Source organism: Suncus etruscus, chromosome 6 (assembly GCF_024139225.1).
Source record: "Suncus etruscus isolate mSunEtr1 chromosome 6, mSunEtr1.pri.cur, whole genome shotgun sequence".
In the NCBI taxonomy this organism is placed as follows: Eukaryota; Metazoa; Chordata; class Mammalia; order Eulipotyphla; family Soricidae; genus Suncus; species Suncus etruscus.
In genome coordinates, this window is record NC_064853.1 from 131,716,782 (window position 1) to 131,730,968 (window position 14,187).

The 14,187-nt window shown below is 46.8% G+C and overlaps 1 protein-coding gene across 1 annotated transcript in view; it reads left to right on the top strand.

Moving 5' to 3' along the window:
- The window catches only part of DOCK2 (dedicator of cytokinesis 2), a 442,819-nt gene extending 428,939 nt beyond the window's left edge, over positions 1-13,880 (top strand). The window contains exons 45-53 of the mRNA XM_049775655.1: positions 1,219-1,305; positions 2,404-2,580; positions 3,766-3,849; positions 9,104-9,241; positions 10,383-10,510; positions 11,182-11,350; positions 12,118-12,238; positions 12,877-13,022; positions 13,617-13,880. Of these exons, the coding sequence (XP_049631612.1) occupies positions 1,219-1,305; positions 2,404-2,580; positions 3,766-3,849; positions 9,104-9,241; positions 10,383-10,510; positions 11,182-11,350; positions 12,118-12,238; positions 12,877-13,022; positions 13,617-13,679 (1,113 nt within the window). The 3' untranslated portion in view covers positions 13,680-13,880. The remainder of the gene's footprint in view (positions 1-1,218; positions 1,306-2,403; positions 2,581-3,765; positions 3,850-9,103; positions 9,242-10,382; positions 10,511-11,181; positions 11,351-12,117; positions 12,239-12,876; positions 13,023-13,616) is intronic.
- Positions 13,881-14,187: the final 307 nt, after the last annotated feature.

Below are 14,187 nucleotides of genomic sequence, written 5' to 3' on the forward strand. Positions count from 1 at the left end.
AATAATCAAGTAAAGGGGGGCAGGGCAGCAGAGCAAGCGGTAAGGCAACTGCCTTGCCTGTGCTAGCTTAGAATGGACCATGGTTCAATCCCCCAGCATCCCATATGGTCCCCAAAGCCAGGAGCAAGCGCATAGCCAGAAATAATCCCTGAGTGTCACCAGGTATGGCCCAAAAAGAACAAAAACAAAACAAAAAGAATCAAGTAAAAGGCTAGAGCACTAACACAGCAATAGCACAGTGATAGGGCATTTGCCTTGCATGCTGACGACCCAGGAGGGACCTGAGTTTGATCCCCGCATTCCATATGGTTCCTAGAGCCTGCCAGGAGCAATTTCTGAATGCAGAGCCAGAAGTTACCCCAGAGCACTACCAGTTGTGGACCCAAAACAAAACAAAAAGAATCCAGTAAATACAATGAGCCCCTCCCCCCATAGAAAGAGAAAGTAGGCTGCTCATTTCCTGAGGCCTCAAACTTCTGAATGCTCAGACACAATCAGAACTTCCTGTATCAGCACAATGGTAGGGCATTTGCCTTGGATGCAGCAGACTCAGAACAACGGTGGTTCAAATCCTGGCATCCCAATGGTCCCCCGTGCCTGCCAGGAGCAATTTTTGAGCAAAGAGCCAAGAGGAACCCTTGAGTAATGCCTGGGTGTGACCCAAAAACAAACAAACAAAAATAAAGAACTTCCTGTGTCAGGGCCGGAACAGGGTACAGCAGTAAGTGCACTTTCCTTGTATGTGTAAATCTAAGTTTGATCCCCAGTACTGCAGATGGTCCCCTGAGCATTGCCAGAAGTGATCTTTGAGTACAGATCCAGGAGTCAAGGTCTGAACACTACCAGGTGGAACCAAAAACAAACAAACAAAAGGCCAAAAAAAGAAAGAAAACACAACCTTCTTGCACACCCCTGTACTAGATGCCCGTCTTCTGCCCACAGAGCACTGCATCCTCAGAGCATTCACACTGATCCACAGGTCCAGTTGGCTGAGAATTTCTGGGGGGACCTTCCAAAGAACCTTCCAAAACAAACTTCAAAGAAGGCTTAAAATTGACATAAAAAGAGGTTTCCTCTAGGGAAAGTGGGAGCTGTTTCTGGATGTTGTGGTTTTTATTGTGATTTCAGATGAGCTGGAGGCTCAGGGACCTGGGTGGGTTCTGGCCAAGCTTCTGGGAGTCAGCTTTACTCACTGTTGCTTTCCATCCTATGGGACAGTCCATGTGGATCGAGAGAACCTCCTTCATGACCGCCTACAAGCTGCCAGGGATTCTGCGTTGGTTTGAGGTGACCCACATGTCCCAGGTGAGCCCACGGCCTCCTGCATATCCTTTCTGTGAGAAAGAGGACAGACTAGGTTCAAAGTCCCAGTGCAGGAAGGGTTTAGGTGCCTTCCAAGTTCATTGCTTTTGGATTGCTTTAAAAGCATCAAGTGACTTATGTTGCCTTGTAAATGAAACTGAGAATCCAGTAATAAATTGAGCAAACTGGGCCTTCTGTGAATGGATCCAGAAATATGGAACTCTTTCCACTCAATCACCACTTGTATCTTTCCATCCACAGCCTGTGAGGTACCTCTGTAGAAAAATCAGTAGAAGCCCATTTTGTAGATAGACTTGTTCCCCTCACTACAAGTTAAACAGGCCTCTATCCTTGAATTGTTGAAAAGGACTTAAAGGTAGGTGACTTAAGAAAGATGCCAGAGATTTGAAAGCAGTAGAAGAAACCCACCTTGGGAATCAGTAAATTCTGATTAACTCCTCTGCTCTGCCACCACCTTGGAAACTTTATCCATCATTGGGGAATTAAATGAGAATGAGAGTACACTGTGCCTAGCATGGGCCTGCAGACAGGAGGTGAGAGATAAACAGAATCCTCCCCATTTTCACCATGACAGCTTTCATACATGTGATTGACTCCACAGACATGTATATAACATCCATCCCTGCGTGCATTTGGGTCTGCTGAGAGGTGAGAATCTGAAGGAAATTTCACTTTCCATCTCTATTCCTGATGGAAGTAATGAGGTTAAAGATTCCGGGGATTCAAAAATAGCTGTAGAAATGAGAAGGAAGGCCAATCAATAGGACTTTCCATTTTTAATAACCTTCCTTAAAGCCTGTCTTTCAGACTTGCTGGGCTATTATGGAAATCCAGGTGCAGTGCTGGGCTTGATCCAAGTGGTCATGATAGATTTTCCTGAGAACTCAGCCTGTACCCAGCTTCTAAAAGCCCCTGTAGGGCTGATCCATGTGCTTAACAGATGTGAGAATAGGAAGTGAAGGCTGTAGTTGCCAAAAGCACAAAGTGATCTCCTGGTTCATGTATGCATGTGTGTGTATATACATATGTATATGTGTCTACTGTATTCCCATGCAGATCTGACTATCTTGTTTTCCACAGAGCACCATCAGTCCTCTGGAGAATGCCATTGAAACCATGTCCACTGCCAATGAGAAGATCCTGATGATGATCAACCAATACCAGGGTGATGAGACCCTCCCCATCAACCCACTCTCCATGCTCCTCAATGGGATCGTGGACCCTGCTGTCATGGGGGGATTTGCCAAATATGAGAAGGTGAGGCCCCTCCACTGGGACCTCATGGTAGCAGAGAACTGGTGGGCTGGCCCAGAGGGTATGATGCTCAGCTTACTCCATGTGACCCCTAAAGAAACACTTCAAGCCGGTAGACACCCCTTATTCACAGTCTAGTTTTTCTCACCTCTCTCTAACCTCTTCCTGCCATCCTCCCTGTGATCAGCAGGGATCAGACTGGGACACAGCCAAGCCTTCCATCCATTTTTCTCCATTTGCTTCCAGCTACTTCCCATATTCCCTTTCAACTTCAAGGCATGGTTTTGAACTTAACACAGGCCAGACACATGGCTCAAGTATTTGGAGCCATGGATCAAAGGACACGCCCTGTGTGCAAGCCAGCTCTCCCATAAATTCTTAGAAATAGCCTCTCCAGCAGGAAACAAATGAAGCTCAGAGCCAGAGATTAACCCAAAGGGAGAGTTAGAATGTAGATATCCATGACTCCCTGAAATCTCCTTAGATTGGGTCACAGATTCACTTGTGTTTGGGGGGGGGTTATTTTTTCCTTTTTAGTTTTCTATTATCCATGGCAGAAAAAGAAGTATCATCAATTATATGAATCCCATTAGCCACGGGGAAAAAATAAATAGCAACTTGCCAGTAGGAAGACTTGGCCTTTCCTGGCGGTGATATAGAATAAAGTCCTCACTTGGTTTTTGCCAAGGACATAAATTAATGGAACCTGAAGAGGAAGTGGACATTTGTTATTGTGAAATTAAGACTACAGCCAGGAGTAAAATTCAGGCACCTCATAGACTCACCACAGGGAACCCTCTGTTCAGCCTCTGGGACACTGTGTCTATATATGTGTGCACCCATATTGGAGATGTGAGCTCCAAGAAAAGCTAGTGTCCCAGGGTTAAAGGCAGTGGAGATGTGGTTCCATGAGCTGGAATCCTGTCAGGAGTCCCAAGAGCCCCTGGAGTGTTCTTTAGTTTGAAGCTCACCCCACCCCTACCCCAGGCATTGAGGCAGGTCTAGACAAGGCCAGGACTTCTCATCCCTTACAAGCTCCTGATAATAGAAACTGAGATTCTGGTCAATGGATGATCCCACTTGGACAACCAATTCTCCTGGGGCAGGAATTTAAATCCCTGTGGCCTCATTCAGGGTCAGACCATAGCACAGGAGCAAGAGAATCCATCAGCCTTTTTATCTTTCCAGGCCTTCTTCACTGAACAGTACATCAGGGGCCACCCTGAGGACCAGGACAAACTGAACCGCCTCAAGGACCTCATAGCCTGGCAGGTAAAGCAGAGCTGACTAGCCAGGCAGTGTCACCTCTTCTCTTGCTTCTTAGCTCTTTCTGACTCTCCTCCCTGGAATGGGGCTGGGGTGCTTCGTCCTTGGGGGATATCAGGTGGAGTTATTTAAGTGGCCACCAAAATAAAGATCAAGCCCCCAGACCTCTGCCACCGCACCCCTGCAGTTCAACATGTGCCAGTCAGGTTCCAAAGGGCTGGTTTAGAGGCCCACACTTCCCTTCATTCCTCTGAGGCTGGCCCAGTGAGCTGCCAGCAGTACTTGGATGACTCCCAGGCTGGGAAGTAATTGAGGTCTTTGTCCAGTTGCTGAGGGCAACTGTCAGAGGGCCTAGATACAACACATTTTAGGCCAGATCTTGGGGGATGCTGGGCCTTCCATCTACTCTCATTCTACTAGTAACATCACCCTTTCTGCCCATGCTCACCACCCCACCACCTCATTCTAAATCCCTTCTCCCAGCTGCTCTCCCATTTCCACTAACTCCTGTTTTCTCTTTTTTCTTTTTCTCAAACCAAACCCTATCTCAAGCTTCACCTTGCTCTTTTCTTGGAGAAGCAATAACACCCAGAAGTGGGGTATGAAGAGCAGAGGCTAAGGAAGCAGAGAGCTTGCCCCCTCTCATCACTTCCTCTTTGGCAGTCACCAGCAAAGAAAAGAAAGCTACTGTGGAGGGGAGTTTCTATTACTCTAGGGAAATCAGAGAGTGAGAAGCACAGGGGGCTGCCTCTTTTCTTAAAATAAGAATTCCTAATTCAGGTCCTTCTCTGCCTCTGCCAATTTATGCAAAGTGAGGCTCTAAAATGAAGTGCCAAGTTCTGCACAGACACACTTGCCTGAATGCATGTGTATCTGAAATTTTCTCTCCCTTCTTAGCTTGTGCCACCATAAAACACAAACACCCCAAAGCCCCAGCACCCCAAGATCATCCCATTCTACCCCTCTCACCTCCACTCCACTTAGGAAAGAGGAAGGCCCGGTTTTGATGTTCCTGGGGTGACCAAGGGAGGGTTTACTGGTCACAGAAATGTGGCTATTCTACATCATAGCCCTAGACCTCTCTACTTGTCTTCTCACCATATGACTTTTCCATGCTGTGTCTACCACAACTAAAGCAGGGGCCTTGACCCAGCACAACCTACAGACACCCATGCTCCCAAAGAAATTCTTGGGGTTTAATTCAGACAAGGTTCCATACACGAAGAAAAGATGCTCTTAGAGCAGATGATGTGACCACTTCCAAGATCCATTTAGAACTGTAAACTGCTTCAGGTAGCACCCCCTAGTGACCATCTTTCTTTAGCACAATTCCCCCAGCCCCCAAGCCCCCCAATTTCAACCAAAGCCTGTTGGTTACTTACCCTTTAAAGTGAAATGTCCTAGCCGCATCCCTCCCTCTCAGAGAAAGGTCCCCTAACTCTGGGCCCCTCCACTGGCAGGAAGCTGCTGCGCTCAGAGTGAAGAAAGCCTTTTACATTACTACACTGAGAAATTAGCTCTTCCTCCTCCATTGAATCTTGCTATTGGCATTTATTGGGTCTGTACTGTGTCCCAGGCAGAAGATTATAGTGATAAAGCTGGGTTCACATTCACTCCCTCTTAGAGTTTAACTCTAAGGAGAATTCCGGTTTTGCAAAGCCACATCCATACTGGTTGGATTTTCTCACATGCAGCCCACCAAGCAGGCGTTTTTAAAGTGCCCTTTGTACTGGAACACTCACAGGTTTCAAGATTGATCGCTGCTTATTCTTTGTTGTTGCTGTTGTCGTAAAGATTTTCTCTGTATTCGCCAGCATAAAGAGTATCTACAGAATACTCTTCCTTAAAACATTTGGTGAAGTATCCCCCAGAGAAATGATCCGATAACAGAATTGTGCAGACCATTGATTTCTCTCCCAACACATGAACGCGTGCAGTCACATAGGGAAAGCTAATCTGCTAGCTTCCAGAAGCCAGTCCCGCTTCCTTCTCCTTCCTCCTCCCCACGGTGGACTGGCTTCCACCCCAAAGCAGCAATCTTTTCAAAAACACTTTCCACCACCCACACACTCATTCTAAACACCTTGTTTACTCCTGCTTATTTTTGACCCACGCTGGGAGCATTCTCCTGGGTCTGAGTCGTCTGATTTGGTGGTTCTGTTTGTAAAATTCATTCATTGCATAAACTGTCAGTCTTGTTCTCTCTGTGCAGTTGCCATAACCCATTTCACAGGAAGAAATGGAACTATTTTAAGTGTGGGGCAATTACTTGTTACCAACCCTTATTGCATTCATTCACATGGCTGTCCTTCCGGCACAGTCAGGCACCGTTTCTGCTAGGTGTGTGGCCACATGTGGAATTGCTTGGTTATCGTATAAGAAATCTTATTTTGGTGCTAAACCAAAGGTTAGTTTTTTCCTTTTCCTGTCTTCCACATAAATAGTCTGATATTGTATCCGGCTTCTTCTCCCCAATATAAATATCTTTGAGATTTCTACTGTTACATAAATAAGAGGTTGTTTTTTTTTTTTTTTTTCTGTTTCTAAGTGTCATCCTCCGTATAAAATACATGCTTTACCAAGAATATGCTAGTATCCATTCTCAAGGTGGTGAATTTCCAGGTTGTTTTGAATAGAGTGAAGCAAGTTGCTCTGAAAGTTCTTGTCATTATCTTTTGGAGACTATGGCCCCCTTCCCCCCACCCAGAAAAGACAGACAGACAGATAGGTGCACATCATTGCTGGATTGTGCACATCAAGTTTTATAGAATACTAGGAAACAGCTTTCCCAAGTGGCTGAAACAATAACACTCCTCCCACCGAGATTTCTATGTATCTTAGTCACTCTATATTTTGTTTTATTATGATGATTATTAATCATAAGTCTTGTGGTCTAGGTATGATAGTGGTGCAATTTTTTCCTTGTTGTATATATATATAGTTTTGCCACTTTCTATAATCTGTTTCAAAATACAGAATACAGTAAATATATAGGTTAATTTGGGGAGAAATACTATTTTAATAATTTTCACTCCAACATGTGAATAAACTTTCCTTTTATTTGGTTATGTAATGGAATTCAGCAAAATTGTGTAGTTTTCCACGGAGAGGTCTTTCAGAATTTCATAGAGTTCTTTACAAGCATTTGATATTCTTGGATCTATTTGAAGTGATATTGGTTCTTAATTTGTTACCTTTGTCAATATAAATATAATGATTTTTTATATTGACCTTGTATCCAGTACCCTATTATTTTTCTTAAGTTATTTTTGTAGGTTATAGATACAATCGCATTATTTGCTACTATAAGCATTTTGCTTCATTTCCTGCCTTAGATTGTTTGTTTACTTTTCCTGCCTTGTTTCACTGAAGAATAGAAGAGAGGAAGAATATCAGAGCACTCGTGTCAGGCAAATATTTTTGAGTGGACTGTTTCAAAGATGTTCCATTCTATACCATGTATGCTAATTTATTATGAATAGGTTTTTCATTTGTCAAATGCCTTTTCTGCATCACTGAGGTATTCATGTTCTTCTTTATTCTGCTAGGGTAGTGAATTATATTAATTGGCTTTGGAATGTTGAACTAACCTTGATAAAGAACATAAATGCTACTTAGTCATAATGTGTTTTCATTTTATATGTCACTGGACTCTGGGTTCTACTTACAGTTTTGGTTTCTTTTTTCTATCCTTCCAATCCCCTTTGTCTTCATATTTTCTTGGTTCTCTTTTCTTTATTCACTGGCTTGAGACTGGAGATATAGGACAGCGGTGAAGAAGTGCTTGCCTTCCACAGAGATGATTTGGATATGATACCCAGCATTCATATAGTCCCTTGGGCCCTGTCAGAAGTGATACTTGAGTGCAGAGGCAGGAATAAATCCTGAGCATTGCCAGGTGTGGCCCCAACACACACACACACACACACACACACATATGATCAATATTCACTGACTTTTCACAAACATGTTTCTTCCTTTCTTTTCCCCTCTAAGTAATGGCCTTGTCCCCAAGTCTTGAAAAGCTCAAGGCTATTCCCAATTTTTCAAATTTTGTGGAAGAGTTTGTATAGAATTTGCATGTAGCAATCCCTTTAAATGTCTGCTGCTTAAAGACTTTTTTTCACTCTGGAGAAGCCCACGTTTTCTCTTCAACACACATTCCTCTCTTTTTACTTCCTCACATCTCTCTCTAATAAATTATCTTTCTATAAAACTATTTTTCTTCTATTCATAAAAGATAAGAATTCGGGGCCGGAGCTATAGAGCAGCAGTAGGGCATTTGCTTTGCACGCAGCTGACACAGGATGGACCTGGGTTCAATCCCTGGCGTCCCACAGGGTCCCCTGAGGCAGGAGAGGTTTCTGAGCGCAGAACCAGGAGTAACCCCTGACCATCACTGGGTATGGCCCAAAAACAAAACAAAACAAACAAAAAGATAGGAATTTTATTGGTAAAGTCCTTTAAGCCAAGGATGTTTTCAAGTAATTTCCAATTAATTTAATATTTTTAATTTTCTATTTATTTTATGTTCTTTCTAGTAAATTGTCTTTTCTCAGTTTTTTAAATTTTTATCTAAATATTATCAAACTTTTAGTTTGTTGACATATTTTTAAAATATCATCTTTTATATGTTTGCATTTTCTGTAATGAGGCTCCTTTTTAAAAATCCTGATATTGGTTATGAATGCCTTCTGGGTTTTTACTAGGCTTCTTAGTTGCATTAATTATTCCATCTTGTTATGTTAACTATATGATGCATTTTCTTTAAATAAAAAATGTTTTTTAAATAATTATCCCATCTCCCTTCCTCTCTCCTTTTGTCCTTCCCTTTCTTCCTGCCTTCCTTCCTTCCTTCTGTTCCTTTCTTCTGTTCCTCCCTTCTTCTGTTCCTTACCTTTGTCCCTCCCAATCCCTTTTTCTTCTGTTCTCCCTTCTGCCTTCTTTGTTTCCTGCCTACTAGGCTGCCTGAACAGGGATACTAGGCTGGACTATCCTACAGTAGAATGCAAAAATATTCCTCTTTGTCTTTAGTGGGGACTCTAAGTCTATGGGGCTTAAATGCTTTCCTACCCACTGCAGAGCAGACCCTGAGGTGCCCTCTTCCCCTTTCCCAGGATTAGAAACCCTGCAACAAGGGCTCAGTGGGCCCTGATGCCTACATGCCTTGTGAGCAGCCCGACCTGACTCAGTTGGTCTCCCACCATCTGAGCCTGGGAATGCCCACACCACATCAAATTCCACTATCCTCCCTCTCCAGATTCCCTTCCTGGGAGCTGGTATTAAGCTCCATGAAAAAAGGGTGTCAGAGAATCTGCGACCCTTCCACGACCGCATGGAGGAATGTTTCAAGAATCTGAAAGTGAAGGTGGAGAAGGAGTACGGAATCCGAGAAATGGTGAGGGGGCTCCTGGGCTGAGGGGGTGTAGGGGCAGATGTCGGGGATGGGACTGGTGACTATGCTCAGCTGAAATCCCACAGTCATGGTGCCTCCCACTCCTCATGTGTCTAAGGTAGGGGAGACCTCTGGCGCCTGAACTCTCCCAGAGGACACATAGGTGCTCGGGCCAGAAATGTCTTCTCTGCTCTCTTGGCCCCCTGCGAGAAGAGAGAAGTGCTGAAGCTCTGAAGTGCCCTTGGCCATGTCTCAGGCCTGAGATATGAGGATCCTAAGATATCAGGGCCATGTGGTACTTAGAGGCCATTTGGCCACTCTTTGGAATCGACATTTGGGGAAGCCGAGACCCTGCATTGGGAAGAGCAGGTCTGCTGTCTTGGTCCAAGAATGTTTGCATGTAGCAGATCATGTCTACCCATCCTCCCTGTGTGGTTCTGAAGTTAATTTCTAGGTCACACAGCACAAGTCTCCTAAAATGCCCTTCACTTGGAGCATTATGAATGAGGGCTTTCTCACCTGGCCCTGTTTCACAGGAATCCACAGAACTCTAAAGTAGTGCTCTTTAGCCTGAATTCTAGCAAAGTGCTCTTCACCCTGGATTCTAGGATAGTGCTCTTCAGCCAAATTCACTCTAGGATCGTGCTGTTCAGCCTGAACTCTAGGGGAGTGTTATTCACCCTGCGGGCCCAGAGCAGCAATGGATTGAGGCAAAAGAGACTTGGCTGGAGAAGAAGGCTAAAGGAGAGCCTCAGAGCAGTGATCACATTCTATCACAAAGGACACAGACCAGGAAAATGAGAGGCTTCAAGGAGGCCCGGGAGGGTCAGGCTCCATTCCACACACAAGGCTGGTGGATCAGCATCCTGGGATCCTGAGGTGATCTTTGCTGGCTCAAAGCCTCTGGCCGAAATCACATGCCGGTACCCTGATTGCTCCTAAGTCTCTGCATCAGTGTTCAGGGCCCTGTGAATGGCACAGCCCCTACCAGGAAAATTGCAGAGGTTCAGAGAAGCCAGCAGCAAAGGCCAGTCCTTCCTTTCTCTCACCACGCCCCTACCCCAGCCTGTAGCAGCAGGAAGTGGGGTGCTGTCACCCGACCCCAACCTTGCTGCTCCCCAACTCCCCACTGTGCCTCCTACAGCCTGACTTTGAGGACCGGCGAGTGGGCCGCCCGCGCTCCATGCTGCGCTCCTATCGGCAGATGTCCATCATCTCTCTGGCGTCCATGGGCTCTGACTGCAGTACCCCCAGCAAGACTGCTCCAGAAAGGTTAGCCCCTATACCCACTCCCCACCTGCTCCAGCCTCCAGCACCCTACCAGCCTCCCCTTCCTCTTGGCTGGCCCCTGGGTCTTCAAACCATTCCTGTGTTCCTCTCTAAACTCTGCCATCTTTCAAGGCTGGCTCACCCAGCACCTTGGAAAGCTCCAGAAGGCTGCAAAGCCAAGGGGGGCTAGAAAATTCACCCCAGCCTGGAACTTCCTGCCCAGCTCTTCACACCGCCTGCTTTGATCTGGAATCTTCTCATCTCTATTCCAGCTGCCCTCCTGCCCCCGCCCCAACCTCTTTTGGTCATGATCCTCCTCACTCCACTTGCACCTTCTTTGTCCCTCTGCTGGGCCTGCCCTCCTCAGCTGCCTCAGTTAGTACTTTCCAGGATGAATGGACACACACCCCTCAAGGGAGGAACTGAGGTCCTAAGGGCCTGGAGCCAGCAGCCCCCAGTTCTCACCAGAGATGACCCTTGTGTCTGCCTCCTCACCATCAGCCTTTCCTCAGGGCTCTGCTCCTTCATTTTCCAGTCCCTGTAGGTGTCTACAGACATCAGGGCCTTCCTAGCTCTACCCAGACTGATCCTCCCCTGGAAGGACTCAAGGGCTATCCTCTGGGTCTCCTGATGCTCTCACACCAGTCTGTACCACTGTCCCCCTGGCCCTTCAGCTTCGACCTGGAAGTGGCGTCCCCCAAGCTTCCAAAAGCTGAGCCAGAGCCCATATCCCCGGGGTGCACTCTGCCCGAGGTCAAGCTACGGAGGTCCAAGAAGAGGGCCAAGAGGAGCAGCGTGGTGTTTGCAGATGAGAAGGCAGCAGCGGAATCAGAGCTCAAGCGAGTGAGTGTCCCACCAGACTCAGGCACCATTTGGGCCCTGGCTTGATCCCCAACAAGCCCCACTCTGGCCACAGACCCTGAAAGGGCCAGAATTTGAACCCTGTCTGAACATGAGGCCCTGGCTCTGAACAACTCCAGCCTGGGTTTTGTTTTTTTTCGTTTTTGTTTTTGTTTTTGGGCCACATCCGTTTGACGCTCAGGGGTTACTCCTGGCTATGAGCTCAGAAATCGCCCCTGGCTTGGGGGGACCATATGGGGTGCCGGGGGATCGAACCTCGGTCCGTCCTTCGCTAGCGCTTGCAAGGTAGACACCTTACCTCTAGCGCCACCTTCCCAACCCCTGTTTTTTTTTTTTTTGTTTGTTTGTTTTTTTACTGAGCTTTGCCGGATTCTGGCACCATGCCAGGAAGGCAGCACAGATCTGTCAGTGCCCCGACCTGGTAAATGAATCACATGAGACTTGGTATCAGCCAGCCCTAGGCCCCATCCCCAGTTCACTGATGGCATTCTGGTAGCTTCAGAGGGGGGAGGGATTAGGTCCCCTGGCACAGGGAGTTCCATGAGACCGCTGAGATGCCCCCAACAGACTTTTCTGGAGGGCTCAGGAAAGCAGTTGCCTGTGCTCACAACTGTGTGACCACACACAGCAAGCTGGCTTGGCTATGGAAGAATTAAGGAACTTATAACTGAGTCCTCAGCCGCCTTTGAGTAAAGGTCTGTGTGTGTGTGTGTGTGTGTGTGTGTGTGTGTGTGTGTGTTTTCATCCAGCTCTCCAGGAAGCATGAGTTTATGAGCGACACCAACCTGTCAGAGCATGCAGCTGTCCTTCCCAGGGTGTCTGTCCTCTCTCAGATGAGCTTTGCCAGCCAGTCCATGCCCACCATCACAGGTATGCATGACCAGCGGGGTATCATGGAGGCAAAAGGCCCTTTCTCTGCTCCGCCCACACATGCCCTGCAGGGGTGAAACACTTCAGCACCCCGTGGGGGTCACACAGATGGCCCTGCCTTCCCTGTTAACTGGGTCCCCAGGGAACAGAAGTTTACTCTAGCCCACCCCTAACCTCTCTGACCACCAGACCCAGACCCAGTGCCATGTCCACCATGCCAGAGAGCTTTGTCCACCGTACCAGAGAGCTCCTGTATGTCCGTGGGTCTGACAAGACTCCAGCCCCTTTGCCTTTCCTCTTTGCATCTTTACCATACTTGGGGCTCCTCTGACCCTCATTTGTCCCAGGTTGCAGGCCAGCCTCCTGATTGTTGAAGTGTGCGTCAGTCTATGCTGGTGGCTGTCACTGCCCTGACTCTGGGGAAACAGTAGTTGACTTCTGGTCTTGTCTCCCCAGAGGCGTAGACTCTGGGCCTCTGGGAAACACAGATGCCCTGGGCTCTGCCATACCCACAAGACAGACTGCCTCTCACAAGGCTGTCTTGGTTTCTCTACTTCCTGTTCAGCAGGCTCTCCCCACACTGTATTCCCTTCCTGGCCTGGGTCATCCTGCTCATGCCTGACCTCCTCTTCTTCCAGCTTCCACACTGTCAGTGGCTGGCATACCTGGGATGGACGAGACTACCAGCTCATCTCCCCGCCTCAGCCAGACATTCTTCCCCCTCTCAGAAGGTGACAAGAAGACTCTAAAACGGAAGAAAGTCAATCAGTTCTTCAAGACCATGGTGAGGAGCCGTGTATGGTGTGGGTGGGGGGTGGGGGACAGAGGAAAGAAAGGAAGCAAAGCAGAGATGGGGGAGTTTAGCTCAAACCCTGAGCTAAACCTGGCTGTCAAAGCCAGGATGCCCTGTCCATCCTCCTCTTGAGCTGGCTCATTCCTCTGACCCAAACTGACATGCTGAGCCCAAGAACATTCTAGAAAAGATGTGCCAGATTCCAGAACCTCTGATCTGTCTGGTGTGCTTTGCCTAACCCCTCTCCCCCTGGCCCTCTTGTCCCAGCCACTGCTGCAGGGCAGTCTCTAAGACCTGCCCATAGGTCCTCCTATTATTACATGTTAGTTTTGGCATAAGGTCCAGGGGGCACTGCTAACACTGTCTACTGTTAATACTAACAATGTCTAGGTAATATTGAAGCAAAATTCAGCCATGATGCTAACAGGGGAATATCCGTGAGGTGTGAGAGCCAAAGACCACGTCCTACCAAACCCCCTTTTGTGGCCACACTCACTGGCACGAGAAGGCTGAGGGACCCAGTCATGGTATGGCTTGCTCACAGATCCCAAGGGGTTGCAATTGTGTGTTTCTTTTCCTACAAAGCTGGCCAGCAAATCTTCAGAAGAAGGCAAGCAGGCACCTGACATACTGAACTCCGACCTCTAAGCTCCTGGTTACTTATGGGAACCTGGGAAAGAAGTTTATAGAAGAGGAGAGACATGGTGAAGATTGATGCCTCTAACAGTGAGAACTATACTAGTCCTTCATTCAGACAGGACACAGAAGTAGATCTAGACCTACAGACTCTGGTGATGCAGATTCCACATCACCTACTTTGGGGTAGGAGTGGTGACAATACCTCAATCGATAGGTCACTGCTGAGAGCCTTTATCCCAGATCTTTACCAGACAAGATACCAAGATATCACACAAGATAATAAGAATGCTTATTGACCCCCAACTCATAAGACCATAGTTTTACAAGTTCCTTGCTAATGAGAAAGTCTTACGCTCTTACTTCACTTGCTGCATTCTATTAACCACTGGTAAACTATTTTTGAAAAACATGCATCTATTTTATTTGTGTTAATAAGGTTTCTCTACCCTAAAATATTTTCTCACTGTTGTTCAAGTGTGTATTTTATAATGTACTTTTAAGAAACTATAATTATAAA